Here is a 15,626-nt window from a genome sequence, read left to right on the forward strand (position 1 = left end):
GGGCTGTCTGTGGCTGCTGTGTAGCAAGAGTTCGCTTCTGTTGTTATCATCCATCTTTGGCTACATATTTATCTGGAAATATACTCCGACCCTCGGACAGCCTGTACGGACAACTGCGCTGCAAGTAGTTCGGTCCTCGTCGGAGTGATAAACCTGCTTCATGTCCCGCAGACGTAGCAACAAATCAGCCAAGGTGCGTCTATCGCTCACCACCTCTTTCAAACTTTACACTGATGGTGCTTTCTAGGTTCCTAATGTGAAACTACGACCGGCTAGACCTGAGGAACGTGCCACATCTTCTAACCTATCTACGCGCAAGTCATGGCTTGCGGGACTTGACCTGGATGCGGACGAAGCCAGCCAGGACAGCATCGTCGATCTTTGCCCACGCCCGTTCCGTGGCGTTAACATGTGTGCTACAGGCATCAGTGACAAGGTGAGTGGCTGTTCCTTTAACATTCCTTCGTAGGCAGATAGTCTCGTGATAATCCGGAACTGCTAATAGAAGCACGAAGCACAGATGTGCTTCCGTTCCATGCAGACTTTGCTGATTGCTGAAGTTTGGCAAAAGAGGGCTGCAATGCAAGCAATACGGCCACACTGTCTCAATTATTGTTCAACAAACACATCATCTGTGGACCGTAGATCCGGGGTTGTAGCCTGTCTTTCGTATATTTATGTCGTGTAAGAAAGCAATGAGCTGACTTGCTCCATAACGCTATTCAGACCACCTTGTTCAAACAAGCCTTGGAGCTTGGCGCGGTTTGCCTTAGCGACCTTACAGACAGAGTCACACATCTTCTCGCCGTAGAACCTGGAAGCGCAAAGTACAGAGTACGCAAACATCCTCTCGTATTTGCAATGGCAACAGCATGTTTACAGATGTTCGTAGTGTGCATTAGAGAACAAAATCACGATAATGCATCCGTCCTGGATTACAGAAAGCCATGAGATCTGGCTCAGAGGGGATGATGTGGATCTCCAGGAGGTGCGTTTACATTTGCACTACCCGGATCGAGCCCACAAGAACACGTTTGCCCGTACAGAGCATCGAGAGACACCGCCTTCCCGTGTTCTCTGGTGTTGTCCTGACTTGTTCTGGCATCGAGGACGTTGCGCGCCGTACGGAGATCAACAGGCTGATAACAAGGAATGGCGGGACGTACGTCAAGAACATAGAGCGCCCTGTGCGTGTGACCCATGTGCTGTGCTCAAGCAGCCTCGATGCTAGCGGGGAGGAGGGTGAGGATGGAAGGCCAGTGACGGACAAGATGCGGTATGCGGAGAAGTTTAACCAACGAGGGGAGGCGAACATTCAGATAGTGTGGGAGGAGTGGTTCTGGGACTGCTTGACGTTTCGAGGTGTGTAGAACCGGTGGTATTTACTGTCATTAACGAGAATCCCCGCTCACTGGCGCTGTATTAGGACGGTTCAGTGAAGAGCCCTACAAGGTCTCTAACCCGCCACCGAAGAGGAAGAAGCTTCCAGAAGGTACCGCCCTTTACTTAAGGCCGCCGATTCTCCTGTACTGAATTACGCCTGCAGCTACTCCACCACCTCCCTCTTCCTCACCTGCGCCTGAGGCCCCTGACGCGCAAGAGGATGAACCCAAGCGCCCGCCGCCTCCTGACCTGCTCGCCGCAACAACGAACGACGACGAGGAGATCGCGTCTGCGCGGCGCGTGCCTGCAGAGATGCTTCAGATCTGGGGCAGCCTACTAGGGTCGCGCGGGTTTGAGGTGTCGAATGGGCGCCTCGTGCGCAGCCCATCGAAATCCCAGAGCGCGAACAACGGAGCGCGTACGGGAATCCAGCGCGAGCCGGACGCATCACCGTTGAAGAACAAGATCGCCAGGGCGGCAACGATGGGCAAGCTGGACGGTGCGGGCGTGGGCGCCGTCCCCGTGAGTGCCCTGTCAAAGTTTAAGAGGACAAACTCGTTCGCGCCTGCGGTGAAGGAGGCGTCGACGTCTCGGCAGCCGTTCCAGCGCGCGCCAATCGCTGGGCCGTCTTCATCATTCCTTGGGCAGCGGAAGACCGGACAAGATGTTGATGTGCTTCATCCTTCGTCGGCCGTCGTACATGCGGAAGTAGAGGAGGTAAAGCCCCAGGTGGTGAGCTCAAACAGGACCTCTGATCTCTTCACCGGAATGAAGTTCCGCACCCTGGGGGAGGCTCGTGGTCCAAGCGTGAAGGCGGCGTTGGAGGAGTGTGGCGGCCGAGTGCTCTCCGAGGGCGATGATGACGAGGCTGATTTCATCATTGTTCGCTTAGTCAGGTAAGACCATTGTGGTTTCCCCTTACATCGCTGATCTTATAATCCATTAACGATATATGACCCTGTAGCGGGAGCACCTTTTATAGAAAGGAGACCGACGAAGAGGAGCGGAAGAAGTACCGGACGGAGTGTTGGCTAGAGAGGTGTATCTATGAGGAGCGAGTATGCTCTCTTGAGGAGAACGTGGTGTTCAGACCGCTGAAGATTGTGTTGCCTGTACCAGGTCAGTCATCCTTAAATGTTCTGTATCAAAAGTCTTAAATTCGCCCTCCAGGCGCCGAACTCATTGTTCTCAGCTTCTCTGGCCTGGATCAATCCGAGGCTTGCTGGGTTACAAGGCTCATGCGAGCAATAGGTAAGCTGTCTTGTAATTCAGCGATTAATGTGATTCAAGCCGGATGCCCTCTCCTGCAGGGGCACATGTAGCACCAAATTTCTCCCGTCGGTCAACGCACCTACTGTGTCCGTCCGCTATGGGTCCAAAAGCGGAGAAGGCACGGGAATGGTGTATCCCCATCGTCGACATGGCGTGGATTGCTGCCATTGCGAAGCATGGCCAGATTCCCCGAGAGGAGAGTCAACTAAGCCCGCTCCCAGGAATGCCACAGACCGAACATAAGCCTGAGCCAGAGGAAGCGATGGACGTGGATGTACCGAAGGTCGATCATAAAGGCAAAGGCAAGGAGACAGACGTTGATGTGACAATGGTGGACATCACGAACGGTACGTCTATCGCTCAATTCCGTCAATTCTTTTGGTGTTGAACCTCATACATTTGTAGACCCCGAGGCCGCACATGAGCCAGATAGCGAAAGCACATTCGGACAACCGACAGTGCTTCTGAATGGTCCTACTAGACAAACCCTCCCTCGATCCACACCTCCACCCCCCTCACTCAAGAGGTCGTCCACGCTAGAACCATCTTCTAGCAATGGTTCAGCCCCCCCGTTTGGTCGAGTGCTGGTGAAGAATAGCAGAGCATCATCAATGGCTGCTGTTGACGAAAGTAAACCGATTGAGCGGATTCCTTCGTCGGAGTCTCCATCCCCACTTAAGATGCCAGAAGTCACGGAAAAGAACCCAACGCCGCCCGTGAAGATTACAACAGAGGGAACAAAAGCCCTCCACGAGACCATAACGTCATTGCTGGGCAAGCGACCGTCCGAGGAGGAAGATGCCGCACAAGGGCGATCGAGTCGGACCGGCAAGCGAGCCAGACCACCATCCAGGCAGAAGGTAAATCATTCATTGTATCCCTGATGACGATCTCCTCATCACAAACTTTCATCGCTGCAGTCGACCTCTGAGCCGGCGGATCCAGAAGTACTCCCTGTATATGCTCCTCCTGCTCCTCTAGACCCCAACGTTCTGGGTGATGATGACCTCGACATGCTAGCTGATGGCCCGGCCGGAATGAGCGTACGGGTCATGTACGAAGATCCGAAACAGTACGACGAGAAGAAGAAACTTATGAGAATACTATCGAGTCAAAAGGCCGACTTATCTGAGAAACTGGACGCACCTCAACCCAAGGGCACGAAGAAGGGGAGAGGGTCCAAACGAAAGGGCGGTCGCGCAGCTGGTGCGTGAGCGCGTTCACGTTGCATACATTAACATCTATGGACTCGGATCTGTCGACTTGTATTCATCATCTGCTATTCGCTACCATTGTTTTGCATCTTTCGTCTATTTTACATGGAATTGAATATATTCTCCGGTACATTCTCTGTCGATTTGTCCGACCCATCCATTGCATATCAGTCGAACCTTCAATGTATCATACACATATACCGTTAGGATTCCGAGGCGATGTGGTTGGCAAGGATTGTTAATTTGATGTCTTCGCATATCGCAATGAATGCTTTGCTGACATACTCGAAGTCGGATATCTGCCGTGTCGTGAGCCGTAGCATATACATCGCATCGGGGAAAACCGTACCTCATTCCATACTTGTGCGCTGCATCGAGTCCACCAACCGCCCGCATGGAAGTAGTGCCCAGCATAGCTGTTCCAGTCGAAAAGAAGCTTTTCGCGAAATACTGTGTTAATTGCAACCAGGTTCTGCGAGTTATAGATCTCGCCCTTAAATTTCTCCACTGGAAGGGGAAGAAGGACGTTCGTCTGCAGGAGGGTGTAGCTGAGGGTAAGGTTTTTTCAAGCTGATCAGAACGAGATGCACCGACCATGTTCAAAGTCAGTTCGCCCGTTACATCCATCACTTTCGTGCCGAAAATCTCGGCCAGTCTCTGCCCGCCTTCCATAGCGAGGTTGTGACAGTAGGCGTTGATAACCGCTTCCCCGCCAAGCCATTTCCGGAAATTCAGCGCTATGCGAGGAGACAGCGGGTATCAATAAACATAGACGTTTGGGGTTTCCCGGTACACTTACCTGCGCCCACGGTGAGGAACGGACCTTGATCCATGGTTCCCGTCCCTGGTAATTTGGAAAATTAGTTTACACATTGTACTGAGTGGGTTCTCGGTGCTCGCATTCATGCTGGCCTACAAAATTCGTGACATCGTCAGGAGGCGGCGGGTGGCTATCAGTGGGCGAGACGTAGGCGTGGGAAGTTGGTATAGACGACTTGATCAAGTGCTGATTCCTGGCGTCGCACACGCAAGACCATGAGTATACCTGCCCTTGAGCTCCAAATAATGCTTCGGGACCGACCGTTTAGGCACGTAGAGCAGTGCGCACGATCGCTTGACGTAGAGCCATTTATGGCAGTTGGAGATGAAGAAATCGGGCTTCGCTTCGTTGAGGTTGATGTCCACCTACAAGCGGAGCAAGATTACCATCATACCAGAATAAGATGTGAGCTTTATGTGCGAACCTCCTGACCGATGCTGTGAGCCCCATCTATAACGCTCCATATGCCCTCTTCCTTGCAGATCTGGACTAGCTCCTTCCATGGCAGAAGCACGCCCGGGTTCGATACGATTGAGTCGATCACTGCTACAAACTTGTTCTTCTTAACGTTGCTTCCCCCGGCTTGTGCGGTGACTGAATCGGACGGGACATCGCTGAACTCGGTGTCGGGATACAAGGCCTTGATCTTCTTGATACTCTCGCGGAAGCGATCAATGAGCTCTGTGTGGGACATCGGGAACGTGTACTCAATAACGTGGTGTGTCGGACGCGGTGCCTCCGACCTGTCACTTAGGTACTGCGCGGTTCTGGAGACGGCACCATACGTCGTGGTGGCTTTGAAAGGGTATCAGATGCAGCCAGTAACGAAAAAACCTAACTAACCTACCCGATAATAGTACATCACCTTCGCGCCATTCGAAATTGCGCAAAACTTCGTTGACACCGTGGGTAGCGTTCGTTACAAGGACGATTTCGTCCGCACGAGCTCCGACCAGCTCCGCAATGCGCTTCCTGGTTCACAACTTTAAGACCTCCGGAGATGAGCAGACATATTATCTGGAACACACCGTGATTCTATGAGGAGGGGCATATAAGTGATGCGATGGAATTTGTCCGGGTTCCGTTCAGCCAGTGTAACAAGTTCTGTGAACCTGAACATGACAGGCAATGGAGCAGATCCGTAGGAGCCTAGGGGAGTCATGAGTCAATCTCGTACTGTACGCTAGCCCACTTAAACTCTACACTACAATTACGAGGATATGGAACACACCATGGTTAAGATTCACATATCCGGGGTCAAAAGCCCAATATGGTCTGACAGCATGCCCAAGAGCCGGAGGTTTCTTACTCGAGTCGTAAGTGTGGTATTCACTTGGGAGTAGTCCTGTGCTGAGTGGGAGCTCTATGGCAGACATCTTGGACTCGCTTTGTGCTACGCAAGATAAGCATCGAACGAATCGAGGTCATATCCTGGATAATGCGTTGCATACTCACTGGGAAACTTTCTCTGCGCAGTTTGTGCGCTCTCAGCTTGCTATTAGTTGAAAGGCAGCGAGCCTCAGCGGTTGGGCTTTGGTTTTGAGGCATGCTATCGAGTCAGACTAGGATCCGAGTCACCGGTCCGCTGGTTCTTGGAAACCTGCCTTAATAGGCAGTCAGGACCGCGATTAAGTTGATCGCTACCACCAAGTTGCACTCGAATAACCTCCGTATCGACAAATTATTTTTGAGGAGCTGGCTCAACACAATACATTGCGCGTGCATCATTTGTTTATTGGAACTGCTCTTTGTGATTGTGATTATTCCCTCGCCGGCTCACCAGACGCAGTACAAGTTGTAGCAGCCCTCACGAGTTATATGTTGGTACTTCGTTACGGCTGGTCGAATATGATGTCTGGGAGACATCATGCATCATTACACAGCTATTCGAAATGAGCATCAGTACGCCAGATCGACAACGGCTATTGCCGGAGTACTAGCGCTGGCCCCGAATGTCGAACCAATTCCTTCCGCTCCTTTGCTTGCAACCCGTCTTGCTTCTGCCGTGACCGTCTTTCGTCTCGTCCTCACATCCTGCCACTGTTGTGATTAAAATATGATCACTAACACGTGAAGAACAGACATATTATGACATGAGCGCCAGACTTTTTGGGCGATGCGTGGCTGTCGTCAACCATCAGTACGTGTGAGGACATTGGCTCAGAATGTATCCCTTCGAACTTGTGCGTATGATTATGAACCAGCGACTCAAATAATACTCTGCTGCATTCTCTACCCCCCGAGGTTTTCCTAGCTCCTTCCGCGCTATTACCAATGTTCGAAAACAGAGATGCGTCGGCCTAAAACTCACTTCATATAATACAAACTGCAGATGAAATCAATTCTCGCAGGGTAACTGGCATCTTTGATGGGAGCTGTGCTCTCCTCGCTCCCGGTCTCAAACGGTGATAAGGTTTGAGCTGTATTAGGTCTCAAATGGATGGGATGAATGTTGATGGTCCATGAGGTATGCCTGCAGCCTATCACACCCCATGGGACCTTCCCAGCCGTTGGCAGAGACGCATCTTGAGCCTCAGGTCACGGCCGCAGACCACTGGTGTGCGTATTCTTTATATGAAACGCCAGTGAGTTGTGGGGAGCCAATGCGAAGCGAGCCTCTTCCTGAGACATCGTGAACATGTCTCCTCCCGAGAGGTGGTCGGAGCCATTACTCATCAAATCTATCTCCTTGGCCCATATAGACTAGGTTCTTCGTTAACTTTGCGGCGCTGTGACCGCCGTTGTATCGAGGCGTGATCTATTGATTTTTGAAACTAGAACACGCCCTGAGCCATTTCCCCTGTCGCATCTTCATTGACAATTAACTGATCATCCGTAGTTGTGCAGAATCACATTATGCATCTTCAATAATTCGCAAACAGTCGAGATCGTAAGGACATTGGCCCAATGAGTATAAATGGTTTCGTATGGTTGTAACACTAGGATCGATGACAATTTACTAGCTGTGCATGAATGTATGCATATGCGGGTCAAACACCGCCTACGTCCCTTCATTCATATAGTATCCCCGACCTTGGGCTCACCATCAGCGCGGGCGCGGATCACGGCCGCCCTCGTTCCAGAGACGCCAGCGGATTGCCGCCACTTCGAGACCCCATGCAAAGTGCCACAGGTGCGATTTTCACGCGCGTCCGGATGCGGGCGAGTCGATTATTCGTGCCAGCAAGGTGAGGGCGCTGCTGAGGCTGACTACATGGGGCATCTGGCGCCACAGCATTCTCCTACCCGTCTCTCCGGATGCACTGCAATGTCAGCGGACATTGTTGGATGTATTTGCTGGCGCTGTAAGTTTTCCCCTGCGAGTGGAGAGTTGAGGCTTCGTGGATGCTTTCTGAAGCAGAGGTGAGACCTTGCAAGGCACGCATTGAGTGACGTTGGTTTTTATTAAATATTTGGTCATTCAAGGGTTCCATAGTCTTGCGAATGTTCCTGGACACAAACACAGCCCGAGACTGGACGCCCATACAACAAATCGTGACCTCTTCTGCCATGTGTTATTAACCTTTGGCGTAGGGTTGGTCACCACTGCTGACCTGTTCTGGCTTGTGCATTGTATGCGACAGCAGCTTTGTGGCTGTGTGTGTGATCCGCTCAGAGTCCGGGCGTGCGCTCAATGGATGCGCGCGATCTGCATCATTGCTCGGCTCTCCCGTCCTCACAGCCCCGACGCTTGTCTTGGCCTCTGCATTGCAGATCTCTCGCCGACGCAAAAATAATCTGATGTGCGTATTCCAGCTGAGCACTAGTTGCACTCATATCTTACTGTATCAGCACCTTTGTATGGTTATAGGGATTTCGTTTGAGCATTGAGTAGTCAACTTGTATACTCATTCACTCCGTTTGACCTCACCATCAATCGCCGCCCACCCCTTCGACTGATAAACCCGAACCCGACCTGCCAGATGCGCCACGCGCTTCGGTCTTTGGTTCCCAATTTCGCCTAGTCTAGCTATCTTCCTGCATTTCCGTCCTGGGCAGCAGTGTTTCAGACCATGGCCTATAGCCTGCGTGCGCCTGACAGACGGTCCTGGTGTCTCTGACAGTATATAAGGCACGTACATTCACTAATAAACCTCATCAGCTCGACAGTCGACCTCAGACTCACTACCGCAGCGCAACAATTATCTTCTCCAACACCCACAATTCTCAAACTTCATCTCGCAATGTCTCGCTTCGCCGTCCTCGCCATCGCGCTCAGCATTGTCGTCGCCGCTGTTTTCGGCACTCCAGTCGCCGACGTGGACCTCGAGAAACGCGTCGACCACACTGGTCAGGTATGTCTAATGTCATGCAGATGTCGTCCTGTGTGAGCTCACCAGCGCGCATGTGTAGGCTACTTGGTACGATGTTGGTCTCGGTGCGTGCGGCTACACCGACGTGGCCAGCAGCCCTGTCGTCGCCATCTCGCACGACATCTACGGCAGCGGTGGTAACTGCAACCAGGTACGTTTCTCCATACAATTCCGCGGCTAGCGGCTCGCTCATTACCTGCCGCATAGTGGATGCAAATAACCAACAAAGCTAACGGGAAAGTCGAGTACGGTAAAACTCGCGACGAATGCGAGGGTTGTGATGCGACCTCCATCGGTGCGTGCTGCTTGACCTAAATCTGCCCTCAGTCATGATTTCCATATCTCACGCTCCTACCTTCTAGATCTGAGCTCCTCGCTCTTCGAATCTCTTGGTGCTCCGCTTAGCGAAGGTGTCCTCCAGGTGGAGTGGCACTTCATGGCGAAGGGCTGGAGCCCTTAGATGACTGTGGAATCCTTACCGCAGACCCATTGTTGCGACAATACTTCTTGTAGTGTACTTGTGTATTTTCATCCCTCCTAGTCTCGACTGCTAGGGTCCTGTTAATGTGTCGGAATTATACGCGAGTATTAGTAGTGTTGCAATAATGCATTTCAAGGTGTCGATATATATTGTGTTTGCTGCAGGAGCAAAACGACCTTTCGGAATCGAAAGTACATATGAACGATAGATACTTGCACCTCAATCTGTGAGGAACATATAATTGGAGGATGTATCAATAAATCACAAATCTGGAGATGCGTGTGTTGCGGCACACATAAATCTTGATTTGCACAAACAGCAAATCGCATGTATGCAAAGAAGCCTTCTCGTTGTGCAGAAATCGGCGAACATATAGGCCCCAGTGCACCGCATAGTGGAGCATCGTAAAAACTCGATCCAGAGCTGGGTTCATTGTGCCACTCATTCACTTGTATGACAACCCGACAAGTACTAGTCATATGCTTTCATCACCTCGTTCCCTCTGACGTCCGTCGCAAAGTTGCTACGCACACCCTCCTTCCAACCCGGCTGCTCGAACGTCGACGTGTGGCACCATGGCTTGAGCTTGAGCTCCTTCTCAATGACGCGCGCAAAGTGCTCCGACCAACCCTTGCGCGGGTATGCAGCGGTGGTCGTCTTGATCAGATGGGGATGAATCAGGTTGGCGCGCCTGGAGTACGTCGCTGAATTGAACTTGAAAAGTAAGAGTATGGCATAAGTAACTTACAGCCCGACGTTATCTGCGTGGCGCGACAGCGTTCAGTGATCGAAAGACAGCTACCAAGGTATGCGCGACGCACCGAGAATGGTAGCCAGCTGGAGGATTTGTCCGATCATAGTAATGTTGCCCCTGTTGGCCGTCAGCAGAGCTGAAGACTAGCCGTTCGACGGGGGATCGCGCCTGCCGCTCACCCATTCACGAATATATCCTGGTGCCTGATGATGGCATCGCACACGCTGTCGGCCTGGTCCTCCGCGCCACCCTGCTGCAGGATGAGGTCGCGCGCAACAATGGCGCCCTTGAACTCGAACGACAATTTCGTGCTCGCAAGGAACCGCTCAGCCGTGCCGATGTCATGCAGCAAGCACGCGAGGTAGTACGTCTCATTGTCGTATGTCCACGACGGGAAGTGCGTCTTGACGAGTGCTGTGCCTACGCAATACATACACGACTAATCTGAACTGTGCGCCTTGTTAGAGACAGAAGGGCGACTGACCATAGATGTACACTCGGTGGCTGTGGTTGTACGTCTGCTCGTCGAGCTCTTTCTGTGTCGGGGGTTGATACGATTCTCGATTTGCTGTGAAGCCTGCGATCATACCTGGACGAACGCCTTAACCTCTTGCGCCACGGGGGAGTCGGGCAAGACAAAGTCAGAGGCGCTAAACAAGTCTTGCTTAGGGTTGGGCCCCGAAGCAGTAGGGTGATCTCTGAACAGGACCTCTGGGTCCCTGGGGACAGGCGTGAAGCCGTAGAATGCCACGCTATCGGAGGACATGATGACGCAGTCAGAAGTAAGTAGCAGTGATCGCTAAACCAAAACGTGGAGCGAGAATAGAACGTAGGAATCCTGTACGCTGACAGTGGGTCAATGTATATCATGCGCAAGGCGTGTGAGTCATTTGGTCCCGTGAACACTCAGACAGGGATCTTTAGAAGATGACTGAGAATGGGCGGGCGCAGGCCGCGGATTTCAATTGCGTGGTCATATGATTGCTGTACCGAAGCAAGTATCCGGATGGCGACATTCGTTACGAGAAGGTCGAGAGAATATTCCAATGATCAGGCCAAATTCAAAGGTTTCAGAGTCTGTGACTGAAAAGATATGTAGAATAGACCAGATAACCTTGATCAGATGAGACCGTCAATCAGAAATACTCGCAACATGACTTGTGGGATTATGACATACGACGATCCCCCGCATCGAGATATGATTTAACGACTCAAGCGAATCCTCTAAATGATTACCTGCAAGGTGAGAGTGGCGTGTATCTGAATGCTCAATGCACCGCGAACGAATCACAAACAACTATCCGCGCGCGTACCATCTTGCCATAATGTCATCATGGTACAACTAGGAACGTGGTAATCAGGCATTGGCCACGCCAACGGCTGCGGACGCGACTGAAGCAGCAGGAATTGCGACAGATTCTCGGATCTTCTCTGAAACAACCGAAGTAGCATCAGCCACTGCGGCGGCAGCAGACGCAGCAGCGAACGTTGTTGTAGCAGACGTCGAGGACTTGTCTACCGAACTGGCTGACGATGATCCTGCAGGAGGATTGTGGGAGGTCTTTGCTTTCTTCTTCTTCTTGAGCATAGCTGGACGACACTGTCAAATCGTGGAGTCTTGAAGGGCAAGCCATGAGTACGCACCGATAGATACCGCATTCTTCACGTTGTCAACAATCTCCCTGCTTTGTTCCAAGTACTCCGTGTCATCGAGGCGGTGCTTCTTGCCCGCCAACGGATCGGAGTCCGACGATCCCCCAGGAGCCATGCCAAGCTTTTTCTCCAAAGCCTCAAGCTTTGCGCGCTGAGCCTCTTGTTGAGCCTTCTTGCGCAAAGGCTCGCTCTCGATGTGTTCAGCTAGTCTGTGGGCAAGCATGTTGGTGTGTACTCTATGAATTTCGATGTCGTTTACGCACCTCTTCGCTTCCTTGATCGTGCTGAGGCGCCGTCCGCTGAGGTCTCGGCACGAGTCGTTGTTGCTCGTCTTTTGACTGCTCATGCGACCTCCTGCGGCACGCAGCTGAGAGCCGAAACCACCCTTGCCTCCTCGGAGCCTTGGGACAAGCCGCAAGCTGACCAGGGGTGCGCCATTGTTGGCACTGTCAGCTGTCCATAGAGATGAAAGCGGTGCGTCTAGAGCAGGAGCACATCCACGATGCGGGGAAAGTACTAGGTCTAGAGGCAGCTCGGGATAGCGTTCAGCGAGGAGGTCGTAGAGAGTATGGAACGGAGCATCGACGGGCGCCGAGAGCGACAGTGTGGGGAAAGGGGAGAAAGTGGATATCAGGACCGAGGCAGACATGGCGAGTGCTTGACGTTCGTGCTGGACGGCAGGAAAGGAGATGAGGACGTCGACAAGAGAGACTGAGGGGAAGACAAATAAAGGCAAATAGATGGGTGGCGCATATCACGTGATCTGGGGTAGCTTCCCCACTTCTGCAGTGCGTCACGACGAGGAGCGTCTCATGCAACCTGCAACCATTCCCTTGCCCTTTACACCATCAGCAAATTCACATCTTCATATTTGAGACCCAAAACACCGCGTAAAAATTGGAGAGAGTAGAGGATCACCACGGACCAAAACCATGGCCCCGCTCCCAGTTGAAGTGTTCTTGCGCGGCATTCCCGCGTCCTTTCAATGGCCTGTCAAGTTCTGTGCCTCGACTACCTTTGTCTTGTACATACTCTCCCTATTGACAGGAAACGCGTCGCAAGTCGACAGAGTCTGGACGTTCCTACCAACTATTTACACGGCATATTTCGCACTCCTGCCCCTTTGGCCAAGCCATGCCGTCATGCCGCTCTGGCCCTATACGCCGGAGACGGTGCATCCAGCGGTTGCAACAATTTACAGCCCGAGAGCTCTTTTGATGTTTGGCCTGGTCGTACGTGCTGCTCCCCTTTGCCTTCAATTGTCAACTAAATTGTCTGCAGTTTCTCTGGATGTGTCGGTAAGCACATGTCCGCCATTGAAACTACTGCACAAAGTGGCTGATGGCGTGTGGTAAGCTTGTCTTACAACACATGGAGAAGAGGGCTCTTCAACCTGTGAGTTCGCTTATTTATTACTTTCTATGATCACGTCGGTGCCAACAAATCCAGTCACGATGAGGATTACCGTTGGCAAATAGTTCGCAGCAAGATTCCAAAATGGCTGTTCCAGGTGTTCAACCTTACCTTCATAGGTCTGTTTGGAGGCGTGATTACAGAAACTGTCCAAGCTCATGCCTGCCTTAGCTATCATCCAGAACATTATCCTGTTCCTGCTCGGGGTGCCCACTCATGTCGCAGCCTTCCAACAACCATCTGAGCTCAGCACCTCGGATTATATCTTGGGTACGCTCGGACTAGTTGACCTAGCGCTCGAGTTTGTCGCAGACAACCAGCAATACTCCTTCCAAACGTACAAACACTCTGGCGTCCATGAGAAGAACGAATGGCCCGGGGCGCGCATCAAGTGGACACAACGCGACGCACAGCGTGGGTTCATCACGCGTGGGCTTTGGGCATGGTCACGGCACCCGAATTTCCTCTGTGAGCAGACGTTCTGGGTACGTCATACATTTACGATCCATGATCGACATCTCTGATTCAGATATGTTACGTAGGCCATCATTACGCTGTTCCCGTTGCTCGCTCCTGAGTCGCCCAAGCTAGCGCTCCCGCTGACGTCCATCACGGAGCTCTGGCCGCTTGCGCCAAGTCTCGTGCTCTGCATACTCTTCTACTCATCGACGCGCTTCACCGAGAGCATTTCGCTCTCCAAGTACCCCAAGGCGTATTCTGCCTACCAGGCGCGCGTCGCCATGTTCGTGCCATTCTTCACGCCCGTCTGGGGTCTGTGGCTGCAGCTGTTAGGCAAGAAGGAGACGGTCGACGAGGTGCTCTTCGGACAGGGCAAGGTGGAGGGGAAGAAGACTGATTAAGCACTCAGAATGGACATGGACGTTTCGCGTATGGTATTGCATCTTGTATTTCTTGGAGAACACAATGTTGATTCGTGGATCAGCGCGATATGTAACTTAACGTTGTGTAGCATTATATCCGGAGCTGGTCTCCAATTTGCAGGCCTGTCCGGGCTGTAGGCTGCTGCATGCGGTACATGGCCATCGTCCAAGGTACGTACCCACATGACGATCGAGATTCTGCATAAGATCGCGATCAGTCCCATCTGCAATCTCGCGTACCCCCCACGGGAGGCAAACCACGGAGATAAGTCTAGCTGTATCCGAGTTCGCAGTAACGGCGCTTGACAGTTCTCATTGGGGATGCTTATGGGATGTATTTGACCCGTAAATGATGCTCGCGGAAAAAAGGTAAACGTACTCGCGTTTATATTTATATTCGGCGAGCATGCAGGACAGACGATTCAAAGGATATGCATATGCAGAAGTGGTTTGGCAATCAAAGATAGTATGCGCAGGCAATGATTCAGTTAAATGACTCAATGTGCTTAGAATACATAATATTCTCTTAAATAGACACACTCCTATCACCGCGCAGGAAGCTAGTAATGATCTCCTATACATCCACTAAACGGATTTTCCTGGGACATAGACGAGAAACTACAGGACGCAGAGGCGGTATTTCATCTTGAAGCCCGATGATGACATGTAGCTCGTGTTCACAAGAACATACCAGAGATGAGGCTGGTGAGGAGGCACATACAGCAGGGGAACGGCCGCTGCTGCTTTACATTTCTCCTGCTTCGAGGGGAAGAGGCGGCGGGTGACCGTCATTCTACTATGCAGGCTGCTCGGATCAATGCCCCTCGGCGAGGATCACGCTAATGATCAGGGCCGCGGCCTGCGTTAAGTGATCCGCTCGCGGCAACTGAGCGCAGAATATAGATACGCAGAAGCCAGAAACTACCACGTCGGACGGGTATCTTTCCGGGTACGTTCTGGGACGGTGTTTATCTCTGTTTCGCGAGATACAGTATCAAGCATCGAGCTCCAAGACGGAAGAGCAGGAACAACACGATCAATCCCAGAATCAACCGGATCTGATGATGCCATTGACGGTGCCCGGGATACCTACTCCATGATCTAGATCGCGTTGTGCGCTACCTTGCGGTGTGTGCCTGTGGCTTTGTAAGGAGCATCGTCCTTGATGCAGCCCCGTTCGACATGTGTAGATTGATCGAATTTGGGACTGATGATACCGGTAGGATGTCCATTGTCCTTAATGATTGGAGTAGCTCGTGAACCGTAGGTACCGAACGGAAAGTCCGGTCTTGCGCGGATGATCAGAACGTCAAACCGTCATGTCCGCATGCAATAGCCACCATTTTGTAATTCTCCATGATGTTTATGACGGTACCTTTCTTTCTCGCCGTGGCGACCGGATGCACATCGACCGCCAGTTGTCAACTGCTCGTCTAGTCGTG

General features: G+C 52.0%; 6 protein-coding genes across 6 annotated transcripts; 3 read left to right on the forward strand and 3 right to left on the reverse strand.

Moving 5' to 3' along the window:
• Positions 1-160: 160 nt before the first annotated feature.
• On the forward strand, positions 161-3,869 carry POSPLADRAFT_1049134 (hypothetical protein; the record flags this gene model as incomplete). Its single annotated transcript, XM_024479673.1, has 13 exons — positions 161-193; positions 248-436; positions 727-834; positions 893-988; positions 1,047-1,162; positions 1,220-1,362; positions 1,427-1,492; positions 1,547-2,279; positions 2,348-2,502; positions 2,554-2,634; positions 2,694-3,002; positions 3,061-3,515; positions 3,576-3,869. 13 exons carry the CDS (start codon positions 161-163, stop codon positions 3,867-3,869), a joined length of 2,778 nt encoding a protein of 925 aa, XP_024335778.1.
• Positions 3,870-3,928: 59 nt separating this feature from the next.
• POSPLADRAFT_1071264 (hypothetical protein) lies at positions 3,929-6,065 on the reverse strand (the record flags this gene model as incomplete). The annotated part of the gene is made up of 10 exons (XM_024482428.1): positions 3,929-4,168; positions 4,219-4,401; positions 4,464-4,606; positions 4,669-4,713; positions 4,770-4,882; positions 4,951-5,054; positions 5,114-5,484; positions 5,537-5,661; positions 5,718-5,838; positions 5,921-6,065. The coding sequence occupies 10 exons, from the start codon at positions 6,063-6,065 to the stop codon at positions 4,073-4,075; spliced, it is 1,446 nt and encodes a 481-aa protein (XP_024335779.1). The 3' UTR covers positions 3,929-4,072.
• A 2,808-nt stretch (positions 6,066-8,873) lies between these two features.
• On the forward strand, positions 8,874-9,462 carry POSPLADRAFT_1151812 (hypothetical protein; the record flags this gene model as incomplete). The annotated part of the gene is made up of 4 exons (XM_024486584.1): positions 8,874-8,984; positions 9,043-9,153; positions 9,210-9,297; positions 9,365-9,462. 4 exons carry the CDS (start codon positions 8,874-8,876, stop codon positions 9,460-9,462), a joined length of 408 nt encoding a protein of 135 aa, XP_024335780.1.
• A 492-nt stretch (positions 9,463-9,954) lies between these two features.
• POSPLADRAFT_1036040 (hypothetical protein) lies at positions 9,955-11,003 on the reverse strand (the record flags this gene model as incomplete). Its single annotated transcript, XM_024477125.1, has 6 exons — positions 9,955-10,174; positions 10,232-10,244; positions 10,305-10,354; positions 10,417-10,657; positions 10,722-10,773; positions 10,827-11,003. The coding sequence occupies 6 exons, from the start codon at positions 11,001-11,003 to the stop codon at positions 9,955-9,957; spliced, it is 753 nt and encodes a 250-aa protein (XP_024335781.1).
• A 522-nt stretch (positions 11,004-11,525) lies between these two features.
• POSPLADRAFT_1041208 (hypothetical protein) lies at positions 11,526-12,559 on the reverse strand. Its single transcript, XM_024477861.1, has 3 exons — positions 12,154-12,559; positions 11,882-12,099; positions 11,526-11,827 (listed from the first exon to the last, which is right to left on the reverse strand). The coding sequence occupies exons 1-3, from the start codon at positions 12,537-12,539 to the stop codon at positions 11,595-11,597; spliced, it is 837 nt and encodes a 278-aa protein (XP_024335782.1). The 5' UTR covers positions 12,540-12,559; the 3' UTR covers positions 11,526-11,594.
• Positions 12,560-12,720: 161 nt separating this feature from the next.
• Positions 12,721-14,250, forward strand: POSPLADRAFT_1041209 (hypothetical protein). The gene is given in 7 exon segments (XM_024477862.1): positions 12,721-13,121; positions 13,139-13,142; positions 13,175-13,188; positions 13,247-13,285; positions 13,340-13,422; positions 13,475-13,787; positions 13,845-14,250. 7 exon segments carry the CDS (start codon positions 12,823-12,825, stop codon positions 14,161-14,163), a joined length of 1,071 nt encoding a protein of 356 aa, XP_024335783.1. The 5' UTR covers positions 12,721-12,822; the 3' UTR covers positions 14,164-14,250.
• Positions 14,251-15,626: the final 1,376 nt, after the last annotated feature.

The sequence above is a fragment of the Postia placenta genome (genome assembly GCF_002117355.1).
Source record: "Postia placenta MAD-698-R-SB12 unplaced genomic scaffold POSPLAscaffold_13, whole genome shotgun sequence".
NCBI lineage: Eukaryota > Fungi > Basidiomycota > Agaricomycetes > Polyporales > Adustoporiaceae > Rhodonia > Rhodonia placenta.